Below are 23,972 nucleotides of genomic sequence, written 5' to 3'. Positions count from 1 at the left end.
AGAGAAAAATGTGCCTTGAGTCTTAGCAGCAGAGAAGTTTAGACTCGGGTCTTTAGTAATAATATATCTCAGTTATGATTATCAATGAACCTGATTTTGTTCTTTTCAGGCGGTGCCCTGTGTCCCAACAGCAGCGCCCTTCAGGAGGTGCGTAACTGTAACGAACACGCCTGCACAGTTTACCACTGGCAGACCGGACCATGGGGACTTTGTTCTGACGACCCCTCATCCACGTCCCTCAACACCTCCGCGGGCGGCCGCGCTGCCAGCAACAGTCAGGCTCCCTGCTCCACGGGAATGCAGACTCGCAAGGTCATGTGTGTGCGTGTCAATGTGGGACAGGTGCCTCCTAAGAAGTAAGCTGCTTTTCTCCTTTTATTTCGTCTGATTTATCTTTCTCGCACTTGTTTATGCTTGGTTGTAACCAGCCGTGTCTCTGCCTTCGTCTTAAATGTGTGTGCAGATTATTTTTCCCCCGGCAGTCCTGTTTAGAATTAGTGGTTATTTCTAGCCTCTCTGATTCGTAGGTGTATATAAGTGTGAAATAAGCTCCTGGAATACTGTGTCAGAGTGGAAATCGCTCACTTCTCTGAGGTAAACTCTATTTGCTCTCAATGATGCGTCATCAAGATCTGAGTGCAGGCACGTTTTCATTTCAAACAAATCTCTACCACAGCAGATTTGGCTGATTTTGACACTTTTACTGAAAGTGGAAGAAATCTAGAGGTGTGAATGGACGAATGGAGCCAGAGGAGCACTTCACTCGCCTCTTGATGTGTGAAATAATTAATTTAAGACCCTTGAACTTTAACACAGATCAACGGGGTGAGACATTCTACAAGCCTTTCTTACATTCTCGGGTCAAACTGTGATCTGTGAGCATCTGTAAGGAATAGTTAGTGCTCTAAAGCTTTTGATTTTGAAAGGCTGAAAGGTTTGTGGGACATTTGTAAAATATTCAAACACACTCATAAGGTACGACCAATGATTACACCCTAGTACCCGATGATATTAATGTCCTCTGTGATGTTTAAAATTGTTTTAAATCAGCAAATTGCCCAAATACATCCATGTGTTCTTTAGCATAGCATCCACTGGTAATAATGAATACTACACGTGTCCAAAGAATACTCATAATAAAGCTGAATAAAGCCGACCTATGCCACACGTATATATTCAGAATAAATCTGGAATCTCTAAGAAGAATCTACTGTTTACTTGATACATATCGACATTCAAAAATCGCCATATTCAGAATAGGCTGTTGTATGAGTTTGCATTTAAATGCACTGATTGCGAGCAAGAAGTGAGAGACAGATGAGAGAAGCAGCGCAGGTTCGAAGTAAAGCGAGAGCAGGAGAGTAAAAGAGTCAAAGAGCGAAACAAAGAGACGCTGACAGAGCTGGTTAAGAGAGATGAGCAGACTTTACGTGAAGTTAACTCCCAATTCATATCTTCCCCTCGCAGCCAACCAGATAAATAAATAATCTTTCCGTCCCTTAAAGCCTAATTAACCCTGCCATTTTGGGCGCTGGCAATTTCTCATTGATGATAATGACAGTAATTAAGTGGGATTGATACTTTAAGGCAATTTAATCATCAGGCAGATGAGAGACAAGAGGTTTGTGGTTAACTCTGAAGACCACCCTGCATGAGGTGGATACACAATATACTGGTGAGTCTACTTTAACATTCGCCACGAGGTTCAGCTCTAATTTGTCAATTATGTTTGACGGAGTCACTCCACAAGACAAGATGAAGGGGTTGATCTGCTTGTAAAGACTGAGAACAAACGAAAGGTTTCCTCACGCATGTTCTCTCACCGCTAATTTTCTTTAATCACAGAAAATCCTCTTGTATTTTACCTCCCAAGCGTAGTTAGCAGGAGTGGATGGAATCATAAATTATTTAAAGGGTCGGGGTGCGGTGTGTACACGGGAAATGTGATTCGCAGAGAACACAAGATAAAATGAAGATTAATGTCCAGCTCAGCGGTGGCTCGTTCAGCTGACGACCCAGACGCATCATTTGCAGTTATCAGGCCTCAGCAGAAAGGTCGAAGTCCAGCATGTCTTGTATTTTACTTTTTTAAATGGCAAAACTGGAGCAAAGAGACAAACACGGGTTCAGCAGATTGCAGAGTCGCAGTCTTGTAGGTGTCAAGTGTAATGGCAGAAAGGTTTCAGTCCATTTGCCTCCATCATCTTGTATTTTTTATTAATTTTTGTTGTTGCAGTATGTGCACTCTGATGATCGGTCGAGAGTTGAAAAGCTTGTTGTGTGCAGGACCTTAAAACACACAGCTAACTGTTCAGAAGTCAGTCTTTCCGTATATCCTCTTGACATAACCAGGTTTAAGCCATTCACAGAGATATGGAAGGAAAAAATGTGTCTTGTACTCTGCTGTGGCAGAGAAAAACATCTATTGCATGCAGTAATTTGTGCACGTTGTTGTTCTTGGACTTTCACTTGTAACACTGGGGACAATCTCAAGCTCTTGATGAAAGTTTACGAACGCCTGTCTGTTCTCTGTGAGCTTAATAGACAGAACATGAAGTCAAATGATCCACTGGGATTTTGGGCCACAGGAAATACAGTGTGTATATATATATATATATATATCAGAGCCTCAGTTCCAGTGTGTCTGGAGGTAAAAGCAGAGAGTGACACATATTGTGAGCGTCGTCGAGAGTCTCTCCAACGACTGAGGTTTATTTTTGGAGCAGTGTCGCTGTCCATGGTGCTGAAGAAGCTTCTCTCGGTCGGACTCTTCTTGTTTTCAACCTCACCTCGGAGTCTGGTTTTTTTTTTTTTTTTTTTGAACAGTTCATCATTCGTTGTGCTGCTCTCACTGTTGGAACCCTTCAAAGACGTTTCTGGTCAAAGTGTTGAGGTGGATTTTTGTCAGGCCACTGTCCACCTGCAGGGTTCCAGTCAGAAGCCAGCATGTAGACTTTCACTGCACCACAACAGACAGAAGCTCTCTGGGTGTAGAACATTTCTCTTGTGTTGAAGCTGTGAACACACACACAACCACACACACACACACACACACATAATGAAATGACTTTGACTCTTTAACTCACAGTGGCAAATGCTCCCCCTCCCCAAATGGGTCTTATTAGGTTGATTGACAATTAGCTGTGTTTTTCAGCCATAAAAGAGTTCTGCCAATCAACACAGTCATGAGCAGGTTTCCAAAGCAACATGAGATATTTAACAGAGCTGGAGGAGGTCAAATTATCTGCATTCAACATACGTGAGTGAAAAGTCAAAACAAACCTACAAGAATAGAGTGCAGAAAAAAAAAAGGAGTAGGCATCTAAAGCAGCTTAAAAAGTAATATTTATTTATATTTATTTATTTATACCAAATAAATAAATAGGAGAGGATCAGCTGAGCTATAACTGGAACAAAGATCTGCTGCTGTCAGCTGACGTACTGGATCGAGGCTGAGCTTGACCTGCCTGAACTAACATTATGCTCAATCCGCGAATGATGCTAATGCTTTTTTCTGTGAGCACCTCACACGCCTTGTCAGAAAATATCTCCTCATTCGCTGATTTTGATGACAGCAGTGGAATTCAATGTCTATTATTTTTGCGCTGAATATTCCCGTAGGTGTTCAGCTGAAGAACCACTGTCATTTTCATACTCATCAGACCAGTCTGTGATCCCCTGTGCCCTGTGTTAAAGCACCTGCATTCATTATCCTGCTCCTCTCATTTATTCAGCTTCTTTTAATCTGACACCTGCCTGTCGTTGTGTAAAGGTTATGGCCCTTCTGTCGTGGCCGCTTTTTTTATGCCTTGTATTTCCCCAGTAGATTTGACAGACCTTAATGGGATGTGTCAACATTAAACAAACCGAAGGTGTGAGTTTGTTAATTTTTCTACCAAAGCAAACGTATAAAGATGCAGCAGCTCTGGTCTCCTGGCCATCTGTTGCTCCCAGGCATCATTTCCTCGCCTGCACTCAGGAGTGACTTGATATGGTTATTGTTTTATTTATTTTTATTTTTCTCACCCTGCATATCTTCATCTGGCTACATCCGACACTGGCAGGTATTCTTGATCAGTGCACCCATGGGATCCCAGCAGAACTTACAGACGTGGCTGTGTGCACCCTGTTTATGCAGATGTGCCCCATCTCATTCACAGATGGATCTGAGCTGTCTTCATCCCACAGCCTCAGGCAGTGAACCTCACAGAGTGCATGTCACATACACACACACACACACACACACACACACACACTCACACACACACACACACACATACACACACACACACACACACACACACACACACACACACACACACACACACACACACACACACACACACACACACACACACACACATAAACACTGACTGTCAGAGCCCAATAGAAACCAGAGACACAACAGAGACAAATATGTCAGTGCCTCAGGCTCGGGCTGCTATCATCCTATCGAGAAAGCTGTTGTGGTGTGAGGGGAAAAGAACAACAGCGTCTGCTTATTGATTCTGACAGTCTGTGTGCTGAATGTGTGTTTGTATAATCACATTGATGCTGTGGAATTTGTGAAAAAGAAATGATTTGGTGGTTATGATGTTCGACAGGAGCTGAGTTAAGCCCAGTCAATCATCTCCCCGCCGTGATTTCTAATGGAGACTGTTTGTTTTTGATAGATCGCTGAAGGGCCTCGAGGCTGCAACAGTTTTATGCTAAATTAAACAAATGATGTACTTGTTTTTTAGTCTGTAATTTTGATTATTACATTTATCAGGTCTTATCTTTTCCCAGCAGACCTTGTTTTCTGTGCGTCTGTACACTCCTTTAAAACTACAGACGATCCTGCTCAACCATCTGCTCATTCTTATAAAAACTGCTACTCACTGATGCTACTCACTGATGCTAATAGCAGCAAAGAGATCATGAGCATCAATCGGGCTGCCTGTCTTAATGTTGTGCTTTGGGACACGCTCCCGGTGCCATGTTGTGTGAGTCTCTGACTCCAAACAAATCATGACATTTAAAGATCATTATGAGATGGTGACACTGACTGGAAGCAGCCAGCCAGTCGGTTAAAAACAGATTCCATTAGTGGACGTCTTCATTCATTCCACAGCGACACACACACACACACGTGAACTGGTGAGACACAGAAGGAGGAGAATTTTTCATATAAAATTGTGCCGTTAAGCTAAAATACCCCAAGCGCCTTGTAAATAAACTTTGTTTTCCCTTCGAACAAACAATAAAACCATTGTGACAAGCAAAGATAAAATAATTTAATGTCACAGACAGAAATGACAACAGGAGAAATAAAGGAGGAGACGTGGTGGAACAACAAATTTATACATAATAAAAAATGCATAAATGACAACACAGTATTACAACTAGCTTTCACACCCCCATGGACGGTCGTCAGCCAAGCATTGTGCTGTAAGTACTCAGGCTGGGATTGTGTTCTGCAAGAAAAGTGGAAGCTCTCCAACCTGTTTTGACTCACTGCCCTTTATGTAAAACATGTAAAACACACAGATCGGTTACTAGAAAACAAAACAGCCAAACCGAAATCAACACCTATGGAGGATTTAGATTCTCCAGCTAACGTTATTTATGTATTTAATTGAGTAATGAGAGAAACGTAGAGATCTTTGTGGAAACTGAGACAGACAAGAAGGAAGAGACAGATCTTCGTCATGCCCGGAGAAAAGATGTGATCAGAGGTCTCACACACTTTGCATTCCCTCCACCCGGTCTCCACCTGCACCAAGTGTGTGTTGTGGTTTTTCTAGTGAGGACAGTCTTGCCAAAACATTTACTTGTGTTTGTGTGTAAATGATTTGCACAAACTCACAAACACGGGGGGGAAGGAATACAGAGAAGGTGAAATCTAAAACTTCGGCAATCTGAAGATTTTGTTTGATATTCAGAGCCTGTGCTGCTTTAAACAAAGGCCAAAGTCAAGCTGTATTTTTAAGGTTCAGTGTTTTACCTGAATGGAAATTAGTATATAATTACAATCTATTAGATGATTAATGGCTGACAAAATTAAGTTTGGAGAATGACTGTGCATGTTTGCGTCTTGCTTATTGGACTTCTCATCTTTTAAATACATGAAGCTTCTACTACACGTGAACTTTGTATTTACATCTTGTATTTTTCTTTGCGCTGTTTGTTTCTGTCTTCATATTCTCTGCCAGCTTTGCCTTGATAAGAAGATCCTTGATCTCAACAGACACTAGAGCTAAAAAAAGGATTATACACCCTGGTTAGCATCGGGTTCCAGTGTAGAAACAGTTCTCCAGTCTCAGTTCACAGGTTGGTTTTCAGCAGCTTTACTTCCTGTTGAAGTGTCCTCGAGCGAGACACCTGTTCATTCTCCTCTCTACAGACGTGAGCATCAGCTGAAACAGAAAATGTAAATGTATCCTCCCACTGCTGCAATCGGCAGCTGTTTCGTTTTTCCTGGGGACCATTCAGTTGTATGAAGACACCAGAGGATTTGTTCCGCTCGAGAGGGATTTATCTCTGTCTATTGGTATTAAAAATAAATCTCTCCTTGTGTCACTGTTGCATTATTACATTTTGCCTGTGAGGCTCCCTGATAACACCGTGCTAACGAGCATGGAACACCCAGAGGAGAAGGCTCATTCTTAGCAACATTAAATCTGACCCAGATGATCGTAGTGTCAGTGTCATACATGAGGAAACAGAGCGGCAACATCTGGCTGCGAGAACCAGCAACGCAGCATCGCGGAGATCAGATTACAAGATGTCTTCCAGCAGGTCTATCTCGACCTATTTATCGTGGTCCAGTTGTATGTAGGGGACCTTAGGTGCTTAAATGACTGAAGATTAACCGTAACCCTTGTTCACAAAACCTCGGCCTGACCCCGTATTCTGTTCTATCAGAAGGATTATCATTTGCTGATACCCGAATCCAGCTAAAACAAGGGAGTGTCTATCCCGAGGGTGATCTGTGAGTCTGCTGGTTTATCCTTAAGAAGCTCTGCGTATTACAGTTTCCTCAGCAGAGATAAATTAATGAAATCATCCTCATACAGACCTGCTGAACATTTCCTGGAGGTTTTACAGGGCTCGGCTGGGGGATGTGACCATCTCTTCTTTATATATTGCTGTCAGCCAGATGGCACACATCAGTCATCAACTGGATGTGATTACAGAGGTTTTCATCGTTGTTATTGCCCCAGATTGTGCCTGGAATAAATACATTCTGTATTCAAGCAATGCAGTGATGGACAGTGCACAGTGATACTCATTCATACATAAGCAAACAGTTTATATTCCTGCTAGTAATCATTTCAAATAGTTCTCGCACAAACACATCAACGAATCACTTAACACGGTGGGAAATAGAACGTCTAGATGAGCACTTACTGTATGGTCAGTGATTTTTTAATGTCAAAAGGCAAATTAAACTATATAATGTTCTATATTTACTGTGTTACAGAAACGTAAGGTTTATTTTTATGACTCAGGTTCAACTGGCAGTCGTGTTCAAAGCCTCCCCCCCCCCCCCTTGTTAAATTGTTGCTTCCTGTGAGTGATGAATAAAAATATATGCATATGAAACACTTGGGATTTCATTTGTGTATAAGACGGGATTTTACAGGGTCTTCGTGCCTAATGATGTTGAAAATAAAGTTCCTACCCCAGTTTTAAAAAGAGCTGAAATTCGGTCTTTCAGATTCTGAGGCCAAAGAGGGGGGAGGGGTTTAAATCCTCTAAGCAAGAATCATTCATCCAGTATTTTGGCCTCAGACCTCATCACAAGTCCCCAGCAGTGTCACTCTGCAGCCCTGCTGTGTTTGTGTGTGTTTCGTTTGCTCAGGTGTCCAGACGGCCCTCGCCCCAGCACAGTGCGACCGTGTCAGCTGCCCTGCAAGAAGGATTGCATCGTGACCCCGTTCAGCGACTGGACGCCGTGTCCTGTCACCTGCGACGAAGGTACAGTGAAATAAATTGTAATCACCAGCAGGGAGGGATGACCCAGCTGTTGTGGAGTCTTACTTCCTCACACAGATCAGTGGGAAATGAGTCATGGTTATCTAATTGCTTGATTTAGAAGAAAGGGTTTAACAAGGGCTTTCTCATTCTTACTGTGATTACTGTCATAGCTTCAGGTCACGATGGTGAACTGCAATATGACTCAAAACCAAAATAATCAAATCAAATTTGCACTTTTCTACTTTACTATTGTTCCTGTGTCTGCACAGTCTGAATTTTATTTAGAAGTTCGACACACAGGGAATGGTTTGAGAACTTGAATGATGTGGTGTGTATGTTTCTTCTGTTCGACTCCCCCACAGTCCCTTGAGCCTTGAAAGTCCTTTGAAACGCTCCAGCACTCGACCAAAAGACTTAAATAACTAATTCAAACCGAACTCATCAGAAACACGAACAATTGAACAAACATCAGAGTGCTAAGAACTCAAAGAGAGAAGACACCGTCTTTGAGAACATTTAATTCGACTTTTTTAAGTTTGGTCCATGTCCCAAGATGATTTGGCGTCACCTTCTGGGTGCTGGGCGTCTTTATTTTCAGCTTATGGTCACGACTATTACACAGAAGCAGCTGTGTAGAGAAACTACAGAGGCGTGACCCTCTGCACAGAGACAAGCACATTAACTGCCACACAAACACACGCACTCACGTCTTGTTACACACGATAAGTTTGACAGATTGACATGTACGACCATCTCTGCTCTGACCTCTTTTATTACACCTAGCGAACTGACTCGCCCGTGGCTACAAGTGTCAGCGTCCGCGCGGCGTTGTTGTTTTCACACTGTGAAAAAAATGAGGTCACCTTTGTCAGGCAGCCACTGCCGGAGCGTTCAGACGCTGGCAAACGTATTACATCGATTTACGACCGAAAATCATTATCGTCCATATTTTGATGACCTCTTCATTTGACACTGGGGCATAAATCTCTACAGTCTGAGCATGCTGAGCCACTGGCTGTGCATTTTAATGTGATGCTGTTGATACCTTCACCTTGTGCAGAGAATTACACACCGCCCACATACAGAGGTTTAAAGCAGAGTTCGGGATTACCCAGAGGCTCATTTCGTCTTAATGAATGACTCGAGGGCATCTCCACACGTGTAAATACCATAAATTTAATCGGAGTCAATTCTAAACTCTAATGGAATTTTTCTCCATCATCATCACCGTTGGCTTGATATCCCGAGTAATCATACGTGCATGTTGTGTGTGTGATAGCTGTCCATTGGATTCGGCAATGTCAGTCTCTGAGAGCATTCTTCGAGGATAGATTGGAAGTGCTGCCTCACTCATCACTCGAGACATATTTCTTATTTTAATTCAGTAATTATCTGTGTGTGTACAGCTGGTAACCCTGTGAAGAGAAAGCAATCGAGGAAGCGTCTTATCATCCAGCTGCCGTCTAACGGAGGACAGGAGTGTCCAGAGCTGCTGGAGGAGGAGAAGGACTGTGAGGTCCCCAAAGTCTGTCCAGGTTTCAGGTGAAGGCCCTGAAGTATGATTTGGAACTATAATGATTATCACAGCTGCGTTATTTCTGTTCAAGAGCAGATTTATCAGCCGATATGAGTCTTTCACAGACACAGTGGTCTCCGCATTTATGTTTGCTGATATGAAAAGTTTTATTTTCCAGAATAATGATAATGTTTCTATGATAATTCTTGGCACAGTTGTCATGTTTAATACAAATCATAAAAACAGACGTGTATTTGAATTCATTTAAGATATTGGTAATATTGTATGAAAAGTCGCAGTTAAATATGTATAGGTGCTTTATGCTGCAGTCATAGCAAACAGTGCATTGATATGAATCAACTGTCCTGATTTGTACCAGGTGGAAAACACATAAATGGAGGAAGTGCCAGCTGGTGCCGTGGTTTCTCAGACAGGACAGTCCCACAGCGCAGGAGACCTGTGGACCCGGACTTCAAACAAGAGGTACACGTCCAATCTCTCCGTCTCCCATTTCCCTTTTTGCATCCGTCACTGAACCGTCCCCCATCAGCGTAAATTAAATCTTTGCTCATTGCGCTGCATCTGGATCGCAGCCACCAGGCAGCAGATGGACGTGCCAAGGTTTAGAGAAAGGGCCAATTTACTCAGTCACACATCAAGTCCTCCCACTGACATGAAGCCACACAAACTGGGGCTGACACCTCCGTTAAAAACATCAACAAGAGACTTATTTTTATTTTTTGTAATCCTCCTAAGTTTGGGAAGGAAATGTGTCTCATCACCGCATCTCTGGAGACTTGTTTGACAGTTTTTATTTTATTTATTTTTTTTAGCACCTCAGGCTCTTGCCATGAAATTTTAATGGAACGTCTCTTGTTGGAATTTGGGAGAAGATGCTGCTCTAGCATGCGGCAGCACAACTTCCTGTTCATATGGGCTTCATGCATAAGTGACAAGCGCTTTAAAGAAGCTGCGGTTGTCCCTCTAAAAAAATAAAATAAAATGATTTCCTCTTGCTTTTTTAAAAGAGGATGGATGTTCCATGTAGTCCTGGGAGGCTTTCAGAAAAATCCAATTTCAGTGGGTCACGCAGAATGATCAATTTCATTATGCTCCAGCTCCTATAGAAGACCATTATTAGTGCTTATATATCTGTCTTTCTTCGCTAACTTACATTAATGGATGGAAGAGTGAGTCCATTTATGAAAAGGCTCTAAGGTCCATTTTAACCTTACTCACAGTTACAAATCCTATGAAGCTTCTCCCTGATGTGATACCATGAGACGCTCGACGTCTCCTGCTCATGTTTTCACACCTCTCACACTTTTAAAATGACCTTTTTTTGGTCGCTGACTTAAAACAAATGAGACTGTCTGTCTCCTCTGCTTTGTGTTTTATGAAAATCTGTCGTGTGGCTGGACAGAAACTTTCCTTAAAGAAAAAACAACACTTCAGTGGCACTTAGATTAAAAACAATTGGGTACATGTACAATTCTCTCTCTTTCTCACACACTCGTGCAAGGTAAGATCTGACCTCACACGCCATCTGACAGAGGCTTTCAAAACCAATAGCGGTGCCCACGGGGGTTCAGCAAAAATGTGCTTAAAGATTGATTTTTCTATGAAGGTACAGCCCTGCAGAACGTCCGCATCACACGAAAATGAAATATCGCAGCAACACGAGTAATACCCTTTATTGAAGAACAAAGAATGGGATGATGAAACTCAAGACAAACCGACTCGTGGGCTTCAAACCAAATGCATTTGTGTCTGTTATTCTCATATTTGTTATTTAGCCCCTTGTGAGATTTGATCTGAAGAGTTCTGATTTCAGCATTTTTCAGTGACTTAGTTACCCTCTAGATCTAACATCGATGTTATGTAGCGCAACAGCAGCACTGATTTTGTAAGTCACAGGAAGCACGTCTCAGCCGGCAGCTCTGACGGAGATTCATCCACGAAGTGCCATCACTTAATATTTGCTTTCTCGCTGAGTCCACTCTCATATCTGTCGATTAAAATGAAGATATAGCCAACGGACGATTATATTTACTGATATAAAGATTAGAAACATGGAGACACGGCGAGCGTGGCTCTGTCTGAAGGTGCCAAGGTGTCAAAATCCACCTACCAGCAGCACTTTAAACCAATTAACATGATCTACTATATCCTGCAATTTGTGGTTTAATGAGGTGGAATGTGCTGGACTATAAAATTAGACCTTCTAACCTCAGATCAGCGGCTGCTGCTGCAGATTTATACCACATGAGACTGAGCTTGGTCTTAATCTAATCACCTAACTGTTTATAAAAGCACATTTATTAAATTAAATTTGAAATCTTAGCTGGTTGTGTATTTTATACATTTTCTGATTGGAATCTGTTTTCTCTCTTAATTTAGATAAATCAAAAAATGTTCAGTATTCTCATCGTATAAAATTGCTCATGTCTAAGTAATGATTTTTCTATTATTTCTTATTGCATTCTTATTTCATTGCTAATTTATTTACAGATTAATCCTTTCTTTCACTTTTGTGCGTGTTATTGTTTCAGGTCTTGGATTGTAACTTTGGTCTTTCTGCCCCTACTGTGTTTTCCATTGTTTGTTTTGTAACGGTTGTGTTCCATGTTATTGGACTGTTCTGTTTCCCATTTGGGATTCCCTTCGAAAACCAGATGATAGATCTCAAGGACAAAAAGATAATGCTTAAAGTTGTAGTGGAGTAAAAAGTATGATATCTTCCTATGAATAGATGGAGTTTACTATAAGTACCTCAGAGTTGTATTTACAGGTCTGACGTGAGGTCTGCTGCAACAAACAGACATTAAATGATGTAATGTCCTACACATTGTAATGGAGCCTTTTTTTTTTTTTTTTACAACTTCCTCGACTTGTCCCAGCTGTGTCCTGTCGCCAGCTGGACGGAACGCAGGCTGACATCAGCGAGTGTCTGAAATTCGCCAAGGCCATGCCAGTCATCACTCAGCACTGCCAGCTCCCCTGCCAGGATGACTGCCAGCTGACCAACTGGTCCAAGTTCTCCTCCTGCACAGCTGACTGTGTCGGCGTCCGCACCAGAAAGAGGGCGTTGATAGGTGAGAAAGAAACAGAAAGCGGCGCAGCACGGACGATGTCGCCGTAATCTCTTTTTCAGACGAGCTTATTTGCACGGCAGTTTTAGTTGATGAGGTACAAGGTAGTTTGGGGCATAACGTTGGCGGGCAACTCTCCAAGAGACTCGCTGTAAAGTGAAACACGAAGGTGTAAATCTGTTCAGATAGCTCTTGCCAGCTAAATGCTCCGGTGGGATTAAAGCAACAAATCTGAAATAACTCCACAGCCTTTGTTATCCATCAGATTGTCCTCTGAGAGTTGCCTCGTGCATCACAGCCATAAAAGCAAATGATGAAAGTGGTGCAATGCATTAATGCACCTCCACAAGGTGTTCCTGAGGGCGCTGAGAAGTCAACTCTAAACTGTGAGAAAGTGGATTTGAACAGCTTTTATTTTCACCGAATGTGAGAGTGGAGTGTCTTTTGACCCTTTCAACTCAGTGTTAAAGAGCAGGACGCACACTGACAGTGTTTTTGGAGATGAAACTGTTGGTTTGAAGCGTAAAGGAGAGGTTGTGGATTTTATAGATTTATCCTAAATCCCAGTTGTATTTGGGGAATATATGAGATGTTGGCTTCTCCCTCTCAGATCCTTTTATTCATGAAATAAACAAGGCTCTACCTCTTATTAAGGTCAGAATTCTTTGCTCAATAACAATAAAGAAACAAGTGGCACGAATTCACTTTCCTTAAATAGGATTGTAAAAGTTGGGAATATAACATATTCTGCTGCTGCCTGTTGATCAATGTGACCTTTGCAGAGAAATTACAGCTACAAACACTAAATGCTACACAGCAGTATACAGCTTAGAGGCATGGTTTTGATTTAAGATACATTTAGGTGGTATTATTTTGAGGCTGCAAAATAACAAGGCAGGGAAACCAGCTTGATGAAGACACTGGAACCAGAAAGCAAAGATGCCACATCTCCTTATTTGTATGGGAGACATCGTCTAATGATAAACTGCTAGAAGGAAAATGTTTCCTTGCATCAATCAATGATGGTTGACATGTCTGAGGATAAAAAATGTCGAGATGCTTCAGTGAAAGATCACTTCGCTTGGAGCCATTTTTCCAGCGTAATCTATCCTCGGAGGTTGCTGTTGCTGTCAGTGAGTACACTACACGAAACAAGACCACGACTGTAGCCTCAGAACCTCAGAGACAGAAATCCACCAACACCAGAGTCACCAGAGTCACCTCTCCTCTGGCAGTTTGGCTCATCTTTATTTCCCCTCCACTTCCTCAGGGAGGAGCAAGAAGAAAGACAAGTGCAAGAACACGCAAATGTATCCGTTGAGTGAGACCCAGTACTGTCCCTGCGACAAGTACAACGCTCAGCCGGTGGGGAACTGGTCAGACTGCATCCTGCCTGAGGGGGGCAGAGTGGAGAGCGTCCTGGGAATGAAGGTCCAGGGAGACATCAAGGAGTGCGGACAGGGCTACCGCTACCAGGCCATGGTGTGTTACGACCAGGACAACAGGCTGGTGGAGACCTTGCGCTGCAACAGTCATGGTGAGTGTGTCTGTGTCAAGTGTATGTTTGTCACCGCAGGGGTTTGTTGCTTTTAGTATCATGTATTTAGATTCATAGTTAGAGTTGTGTTGTTCCCTGAGGTTGAGGGAACGAACCAGTGACGAGGTGTTTCAGGAGCTTCAGTGTTTTATAATTTTTCCTGTCTGGTGGTTCAGTTTCTCCATTCACAGATTCATCCAGTGCCTCTATTTGCAGCACAGGATCAAACTGCTGACCTTTCAGTTAGTGGACAACCCGCTCTACATCCTGAGCCACAGTCGACCAACAGGAAAAAAAAAACAAAACATACATCTAGAAATGTCCATCCATGCGGAATCCATTTACTTCAGTACCATGGGGGTGAATGGACTTTTGTTTTCGGTGTTCACAGCAGTGGAAACTTAAATACAAAAATAAAAACAGATAAAAACAATCATACACAGTCTTCTGTTAATACGACATCTGTTATATGGTTTAAATCATTGCTTAAGGTCAGAGGTTAGGGTCTTCACTGGGTGTGTCAAACCACTGCTGCAGAAATGACTTTGTCCTGTTTGATGATATTTTACTACAGATTTCAAGGTAGTTTGAACTTCGGCAACACGACTCTAATGAATTACTCTGCTCTGTTGTTCCTCACGTCAGTTATCTAACTGACCTGGATCTGTTTGGCTTCATAAAACAGATATGAGGTCAAAATACGTTTTTTTATAGTTTGCGTGATCTGACCCTTTAAAATCGACCTGTAACTAGAAGTCGACAGAAATCAGCTTGAAAACGCAGAAACAGATTTTGTTGGTTCTGTTAAATATTCATGTGATTTGAAAGATTTTGTTTCTGCACAGGCGAGAGCCTCTCCCACACACAGGCTACAGCGACTCATTTTAAATTCTGGATTTCAGGTGCGCAGGCTCCTTTTTCTGCCACATTGATGTCGGGATCATTTGTCTCCTCGTCGTAAGGTCTTATCTTAGATCCAAAATACTTCAAGAAAAAAAAATCCGAGCTCAGAAACTCGTTGTGAAATTGCTGTGAAATAGAATGCGGGAGATGTTCAAATAAATACATCAGTTGTTGTGCACATATGAACATGGTTTTAGTCTCCGAGTGTGAGTCACAGATTTGGATGCGTTAGTTAATCTGAGTGTGGGTGTGAGAAGTGCACATTGTAAAGATGGGGTTGTGGGTTTCTGTGTGTGTATGTCAGGCTGTGTGTATCTTTCCATGTGAATGTTTGTGTGCATTCATCTTCAAGCATTACTGAGCTTGAAAACAGAAGAGAGATATTTCTTGAGGTGCACGCTCACAAACAAAAACACATTCTGGAGTCTTGGTGTAAGTACATGTGAATCTCGAAGATATCATTAAAATCTTTATTTTCTCCCCTCATTCAGTCGCTCTGTCCTCGTTCTCTCTGCCACTCCCTCCTTCATTTTCTCTGCCGTTTTCTCCATCGCAGCCATTGTCACTTTTAATCTTGATAGAGGAGGAGACACGGTTCCTCCAGCTGACTCAGTGCCCTCAGCTATGATGTTGATCAGGCGAACCGTGCCACTCTTATCTCTGTACTCCACCGACATCCACAGATTAAAAGGGGATTATCATTAAAAGTGCAAGCCGATCCCAGGTTTGAGGTATTGCTCACTATTTCTATGTGAGCGAGTGGATATTTCAAGGGAAGATAACACCGAATGGTCTCGAGAGCCATTGTGAGTTAACACAGTTGTAGTGAGAAACAATTTAAAAACGTCAGAGTATAATTCATTTAGAAGATTTTAATTTGATTTGTAAATTCAGGTATTTCTTAACCATCTAAACGGTCAAAGATAATCTTAACAGCAGGGATTTAATAATCAGCAGCACAAGAAGCGAATAACAGCCAAATGACAAATTCCTGATTCTATTAGTTCCCAGCAATAACTGCAGCCAGAAGAAGATCTAATTAGTGTGTTGTCATGTTGAATATAATCAAGGCAAAGGAAGAGCTGAGACGGAGGGGGTCGGGACCTGAGACTAATCAACAGACTCACAGCACCAACTCAAGACTGAGTGAAACTGTGTTTGTCATGCTGACTTGATGTGAAGCTAAATTCACACTGTTGTTGCAGAGGAGTTTTCAAACTCATCCTGCAAAAATATCTAATGAGGAAAGAAGAGCATAACTGCACATATGCATTCATGCAGAGCAACGAACTGGACTCGAAGAAAGAATAAAGTTTCTACTAAAACTGATCAACAGGAAAATGCACAATTAAGATAATGAAAGTAGAAGAGTCAAAACGAATGACTGCTCCGTACAAAAAGAGGATTTTTATTTGTGGATCTGCACAAGATCCATTAATTATTCTCTGGGAAACTGGTATTAAAGAAAGCAATGTGGGAAAAAGATATGAGATACGTTATTTCTTGGCGTCTGTTCGAACCTAAACTTGATACACCAAGTTTTTGTGTAATCCAGCTGAAAAACAAATGTACAGGGGTGAAAACAGAACCTCCTTGGTGGAGGTGATGATGTAACTGCTTAACAAAATGTCAGTATGCATTGAAATATCAAATGTATGACTGTGTCAAAGATGAAAAGTCTTGTGAGTCCCTGTCTATGTCATATATATATTTAACATTTCTGATATTTCAGACTGTAATTACACTTTTACCTTTACCATGACTCAATATTACTGGACGGCTCAGGGGGTTTAGCCTTGTCTCAGCAGGAAGTGGTAAAGAAGGAGGGAACGCAGTCACTGTGAGAAACCGTGAAGGTTGAAGCTTGTAGCCCAACATCTTGCTGATGACCTGTGAACCCGGGAAGAACCGGGAGTGAACAGATTTGTCGGTGCGTGACGGTGAAAAGAAGAGCAACACACAGAGAGGCAGTGCTGTATAATTGAGTTACTCTGTTACCACACGTTGATGATGTGATGTCAAGGATTGAGGAACGGGGTCAGTGTCTGATAAGATTAGTCATGTTCATGAAAGGATTCTCTCTTTTCCTTAAGGCTCCAAACTGAACACTGAGTCCCAGAGGTTGCTCCTATCACCATGAAGACGATTGTGCAGGTTGAAAATTTAGAACGTTATGTTTGATTCAGATTCTTAAAACAACCACCTGATGAATGGAGGAAATTCTGTGTCAGGGGCCGATAATATGGAGATTTGAGATCTTTGGGTCACCCAGGGACACACCCTCTTTCTGAGTCCGTCTTATTTTGGATATTACACATTATTACCTGCTGCTGGTATAAACATCATTCCAGTGGTTAAAGCTAGTGTTGGTTATCCTGGGAAAATAGACTGCAATATACAACTGATACGTCCGAAACCCTTCCATCTGCAAAATGATGGGTTAAATAGAAGCATTCAGAAAAACGCAAACCTCCACCAAGGCGAACACTTCCCTTAAATTCAATCAAGCTGCACTAGATTAAATAGCTGGTTCTACCCTTGATCCAAATTCAATGAGTTCTCGTGTTCCTTCCTTTGACCAAAAAAAAAAAAAAAGGCACATTTTTTATCCTGTAATGAAATCCTAAAAATAATCAGCGAAGAAGCAGAATATTGTAATAAACTGCACTCCCTCATGTTGGGTCCCATCCAGTTCTTAAAGCAACTGTGCTTAAAACAACACGAAATCCTTACTTGTCAAAACAACCTCTACGAATCTGAAGAATCCAGGATATTGTTCGACGAGTTTAGAACGTTTCTGGGAGGAACGCCAAGGATTGCTAGAATTTATGGAGCGTCAGGGAATTTAGCAAATGGATCACTGTGCAAGTGATCAATCTTTTGCACATTTTGTATTTGCCACATAAAGTGGTTGTCTTCAATTTCTGCATCAATCTTTGCTCTTCAAGTGTAAACATTGTGCCCACGTACAGAAATAACAGTGAGTTCTTGTGTGTGCAAAGAGAAAAGAAGGAAACACACGCAGAAGCTGTCGTTATCGTGTCATTACTGAAAGTGATGTGGATCTTAAAAGTCGTCTGCATCACTGGGAGGTTCAGGAGTGAAACTGTGAATATTTCGGGGGAACCACATCACCACAGAAGTTCAGCGGGAGCTCGTGCCAGGTTGCGAGTTGACCTCTAAAGACAACAGGAATGATCTCTCAGTGATCTCCCTCCTGGACTCCGCCCAAAAGCCTCCTGGGCACTTGGCATGAAACCCAACAAGTTAATATCTGGTGAACTACGAGTGAACTGCTACTGAGGTGTAACGTGTCCTCTGAGTGACAGATAAGAGACAGGTTCAGTGATCCAGACTGACGGGAGTTAACTGCACGACCTACGGTTGGAGGTCAGAGGGGGTGGAGCTTACTTCAGAGCTTATGCTGTTGATCTGGACATAGAGACACTAGAGTGTAGAGGACAGTGTGTGTGTTTGTGTATGTATGTTCCTGTCGGCCTCATTCAGGGAGACTTAAGGGCAATTTATTTGGGACGACCTGTTAAATTGGGGCTTCTTTTGGCTTAGTGTTAGAGGTTGGGGTTAGAGACAAGTAGTAGCTGTGGTTTATGTCCCCAAAAGTGGGTCTGTGTGTGTGCATCTCTATGGATGTCACTGTGTATTTAGTTGATGCCAAAGTGTTGCCAGGATTCTGGTCATGGCTGGATTGACAGATGATTTATTTTCTAATTATATTAACTTCAAGGCAACATTCTCCGTACAAAAATCTAGATCTAATCTGTCACCAACTTTATACTGGATGCTTTATTTTGTGACATATTTCTACTGTTGCACTCATCAAGGGTAAAGTGATTGTCTTTCCAAATCCTGTCTTTTTGTTTTATTAGCTGTTATGAAAGGTCTTCAGCTCCTGCTACACATAAAAATATGTCTGTATTTATTAATCAGACAAGACTTTGCAGCTTCCCCGTCTCAATTGTTCCTCGAGCAACTCGACCACAGCAAAACAGCTTCAAGGTTTATTTATTAATTTCATTGCTGTGCTATTTTTGGGTCTGGATGTGACCTGACATGGCTTCGAGACTGGGACATCAGTTGTCAAATCAGTCAACATCAGTAATAGAACAGACTGACATTCTGCACAAAGAAAAACAAATGACTACCACTCTCCCCTCTAGTTTTCCTCCATTTGCTCTAGCCGAGCTCAGCGGTCAGTGCAGGACACCTGTCGCTGTGCCTGGCAGCTCATGCTGAGTTCCAGATAACTCTGAAGTCGAGATTTTCCAACCTCCTGCTAGAAAGAGTACAATGGAACGCCACTCAAAGTCAAAGACCTTCTCCTCGTGAGCTCAGGGCGGATCCATACCTCCCCGACGTCATGCAACCTTGGCGGCACCCACAGAGGCATGCACTGTAAATCATCAAGCATCAACTGAAGGGCAAAGTGAAATAGATTTGCCACTATTTGATTAGACCAACGCATACTTTCATATAATAAAACCTTTTTTCTTCCTGTACAGTTATATCCATGTCAGTGGTACTGGAGCCTTAAACTGAACGTTGGGATAAATCTTGAACCTGGTTTTCTTTCTTTAATATTCATGAAATGTGAATCAATACATTCGGTCAATCATTAGTCAGCCTCAGCTGTCAATCATGACGCTTTGCCCCATTTTTATCTTATCAAATAACTCATTAAAACCAAACTGATCAGAAACACTTGAACTTGCACGAGGGAGAACCTAAAATAAGAGAAAGTATCTGTGAGAAAAATGTATTTCACGTTTACTTTGTCTTTGCCCCATCCCTTAACATGGAGGAGACAGGGTTTATGCATACCTATGGCTGCCGTCAGTCACCAGGTTCAAGACGCTTCACCCGCTTTGTTCACTGGTGTAATTACCAGCCAAAGACAAATATGCCAGCTTGTCAGCCGTGTTTGTCTTCAAGCACACAGTGGGAAATCAGAAATTTCAACCGGGAACATCTTGCTTTCTGAATTGAGTGGAATGCAGCATGATTGCGTCAGGGTGAAGCCTGACGGAGCAGCAGAGGAACACGCTGTCCGTGCTCAGCTGGAGGTTCAAAAAATGAAGTGAGAAGAAAGCGTCGCGTACACACTGACTGACGAGATTGATTTGTGAGGTCTGACGAACCAGCTTTCTCTCCACTTGGTGGGAAGTAGTCAGTCAGCATCGCACCGCATGTCTCACTGTTAAAAGGCCGAGCCGACTGAAAGAGCCCTCATCAGGAAGAGGAAGCGGTTAGGCACTAAGTGTGACACTCCACTTTCCCGCCTCATTCACCGCATCGATTTTCTTAATAAAAGGATAAACTGATTTACAGGCCAGTGCTGTTACACAAGCCTACAATAAGTATCTAGTTGTGATCTCTCTCTCTCTAAATATATATTTTGCTTTCTCTTTGCGCAAGTGGGCAAAAAAAACAAACAAACAAAGCAAAAGGTTCAGAAGAATAATCTCCCTATCAACACATTTGACCTGTGTGTACAGAAGCAAACTGAGGAAACCACAGCTCGGAGATGGAGAAAGATAAAAGAGGCGTAACAAGCAGAGTGCGATGGTTAAAAACATCCCTGTTGACTGCCGTGACAAAATAGATTGAAATAATGAAGCTAGCCTCCAGATTTAACCACTGCTCTGCTAGATTTCTTTTCAATTTCATATAACACACCATAAAATTGAGCCTCTGAGTGTTGGCCGTGTTTTCATTCCACCGGGTTTGAAATCAATAAGTGCATTTGTATTAGTTTGTGAAGTATCAGTTAATAGTCTTCTGTGCTCTTGCAACGTTTGGCCTTTAAAGAGAAGTTAAATGTCTGTTTGTCTGATTGAGAAGAAAAACTGGGCTTTGGGAGTTAGAGACGAATGTTGTTGCAGAAACGATAACGAAAACAAGATTCTTCTTTCCAGCTGAGGCTGTTTTTCTCTGAGGCGGAGGTCCTGGTAGTTTGGTGTCAGAGAGAACAAAGCTTTTTTCTTGCAGAGCTAATTTCCTCTAAATCAATTTTCTGGTGAATGCTCTTTTTGTTCTGAGATAATTAATAACAGACGACAATGTTCTGTCTAATTATTTCATATTGCCTGAAAAGTGTCATCATTTTGTGTTTCCTCTGGTGAGTGCGGGAACAAACCACCATCTTCTTTCAGTTCGCCGTCACCAGCTGAAAACCAGACTCACCATCCTCAAAATGTTTCCTGTCGTCCTTCCAGGTTATATTGAGGAGGCGTGCATCATCCCCTGTCCTTCAGACTGTAAACTCAGCGAATGGTCCAACTGGTCGCGCTGCAGCAAGTCCTGCGGCAGCGGAGTCAAAGTCCGCTCCAAGTGGCTCCGAGAGAAACCCTACAACGGCGGACGGCCTTGTCCCAAACTCGACCACCTCAACCAGGTAAAGACACAGGAACTAGCGCGGCCAACACACATCAACAAAACACAAGTGTGTGTGTGTGTTTGTTTACACAGGTGTTAATGCCAGAGGCTTTTCTGATTATATCCTCTCAAACGTTGCATTGATTATAGGTTGTTCACTTTATGGACAGTTGGCATGTGCTCATTAATCTGTCTGTCTCTTTTTAATCCACATCAACGCTCGCTGGATGTGACTCATTGCCACAGGCCCAGGTAAGAGCTGCTTCTCTCAGCTATTTCTAACGTAGCCGCAGATGTTAAGTGTCACCGATGTCAGTGTGTCACTGACTGATAGATGAACACAGTCACAATATCCTCGCTGTAAGTAAACAACAGGGAAACGGCAGATTTATACAGAGGAGGAGGAGGAGCTGCTCCGAGGGCAGAAATAATCTTGTTGACGGAGTTAAACCGTTGAGAGCTGAATCACTACATATTAGAACTTAATGAACTAAGTTGCACAGCGAAGACACAATATTTAATACAAATCTTTATATAAATAACATTTTTAGAGGCCACATTTTTTTTTTATTGTCACTTAGCCCCACAGTAAGAACATTTAAAACATTTGTCTGTTCATCGATTTGAAAGCAAATGACTGAGGTCATCGTCTCCTCTCAGGTTTACGAGGTGGTTCCATGTCAGAGCGACTGTAATCAGTATGTGTGGCTGGCCGAGCCGTGGAGCGTGTGGAAAGTCAGCAACGTGGACTTAAAGGAGAACTGCGGCGAGGGCGTCCAGACCAGAAAAGTCAGGTATCTTTCACAGATCTTTTTTTCAGTCATTCCATGTATTCATATATTAGATTATTGACAGGTAATAAATTAACTCTCATCAATTAATCATTTAAGTAAGTCAAATTAAAAATGCAGGCTGTGTTTACGTTGACTCTCCATAGCCATGTTTTTTTATGTATTTATTTTTATGAAATTGACCTCTGTTGCTCTGACGATCTCGCTCCACTGAGTGAGAATCACAGCCGGTAGTTCTGTCACTTTCCTGTCAACGCAAAGACTCTTGCTCATTGAGGCGCAGCATCAGCTTTTCTAAACGAGTCTGCGTGGACCGATCCCACAGGTGCATGCTGAACACCATAGACGGCCCATCGGAGTCGGTGGAGGACTACCTCTGTGACCCAGAGGAGATGCCCCTGGGGGCCAGGGAGAGCCGGCTGCCCTGCCCCGAGGACTGCGTTCTCAACGACTGGGGGCCCTGGAGCCGCTGCAGCCTGGTGAGAGCTGAACCCGGATCAGAAGGCAGCGGCTCAGCTGTCTGGCACAGAGGAGATATGGGAGTGTCAGATTTCTGTGAAGCCAACTGAGATTTATCTTGATATCTTTTTCTTGTCATAAATACGTTCTCTGAAGCTCCAGGAACTCAAATGGTAGCGGCACAGTATTTTTCTGAGCAGTGTGTGAATCGTTGTCAACAGGTTTTTTTTCTTGTCCAAGAAGGAATAAAGGAGATATATAAACTGGGAGGCAGGTTTATATATCACCTATATTATGCTTTACTCTCTGTGCATTCAGCAGGGAGGGACGGTAATTTATGATAAAGACTCAGAACTCCTCCTGAGCAGGTTTCCTAATTTACATTCAGTGACACACACACAAAGCATACAGCTGGCTAAATTATCACCCCTCGTTTGTGATGATCATTTGGCAAACACAGGAAAATACTGAGTTACTTTTCATAGTAATATTGATTTATTATAAGAGACACAATGCTGCCACGACTTTAGTTCATAAATGTCAACTTCAGCCCCAGAGATGATGATAAAATGAGCAGAAGATGATGATATATGTGAGAGACCTGTTCAGGCTCAGTGTGAAATATGAAGACTTTACAGATCTCAATTTGTCAAGAGACCTGATGTGATCACAGCAGTAAGGCGCTCGCCCACAGGCTGCGGCACGTGTGTGATGTGAATGTGTTAGGTGTCAGAACATCCTGTTCAGCTCTTCCTCTGCCCCTGACGCCTCAGATTCGTGGTAAAAAGCCATTTTAACTGCTCCGGTTACACCTGCTGTTCTCACAGCAGCACCCTGGCCATTGTTAATCACACCCCATTCTTTCTGAAAGTGCTTGACACAGACTTCCCACACTTCCAATTTCAATATGGAGGCTGCAGTGGCACCAGTGGGGCCTCTCACATGTTTTATTCATCACACCAGTGATGGAGTTATTCAGAAAGCTGTCATTCCCCCCCTCAACTCTCCTTAGTGCGAGCAATGACTGTGAAGAATCTGGTGGTTTACTGTTCCTGTAGAATATCAGTTTCAGCTTTCCCGTTATTTACTACTGGAAAAATCCACAGACTGGGGATCCCTAGAGACCAGGACCGTGAAGGGGCTTAGATAATGTCCTAACAAGAAATCTTGAATGAAAATAATCAAGAATCAGGAACGTTCACAGATGTCTGCTTTAATGTTGAATAAATACGGACATCAGTGTGGCTGATCGCTCAGGGACTTGTGTGTGTACTATATGTCTGTATGAGGTTCTTATTACTGCAGAACATGAACGTTAT

General features: G+C 42.4%; 1 protein-coding gene across 1 annotated transcript in view; it reads left to right on the top strand.

Moving 5' to 3' along the window:
- thsd7ab (thrombospondin, type I, domain containing 7Ab) overlaps positions 1-23,972 on the top strand; it is a 115,355-nt gene that overhangs the window by 65,266 nt on the left and 26,117 nt on the right. Inside the window, exons 9-18 of the mRNA XM_069537986.1 lie at positions 110-356; positions 7,847-7,962; positions 9,369-9,504; positions 9,858-9,961; positions 12,379-12,573; positions 13,841-14,107; positions 21,244-21,422; positions 21,650-21,655; positions 22,064-22,197; positions 22,520-22,673. Coding sequence (XP_069394087.1) covers positions 110-356; positions 7,847-7,962; positions 9,369-9,504; positions 9,858-9,961; positions 12,379-12,573; positions 13,841-14,107; positions 21,244-21,422; positions 21,650-21,655; positions 22,064-22,197; positions 22,520-22,673 — 1,538 coding nt within the window. The remainder of the gene's footprint in view (positions 1-109; positions 357-7,846; positions 7,963-9,368; positions 9,505-9,857; positions 9,962-12,378; positions 12,574-13,840; positions 14,108-21,243; positions 21,423-21,649; positions 21,656-22,063; positions 22,198-22,519; positions 22,674-23,972) is intronic.

The sequence above is a fragment of the Paralichthys olivaceus genome, chromosome 13 (assembly GCF_024713975.1).
Source record: "Paralichthys olivaceus isolate ysfri-2021 chromosome 13, ASM2471397v2, whole genome shotgun sequence".
Taxonomy (NCBI): domain Eukaryota; kingdom Metazoa; phylum Chordata; class Actinopteri; order Pleuronectiformes; family Paralichthyidae; genus Paralichthys; species Paralichthys olivaceus.
Note: the sequence above shows the minus strand (reverse complement) of the source record. Positions and strands in the feature narration are given on the sequence as shown.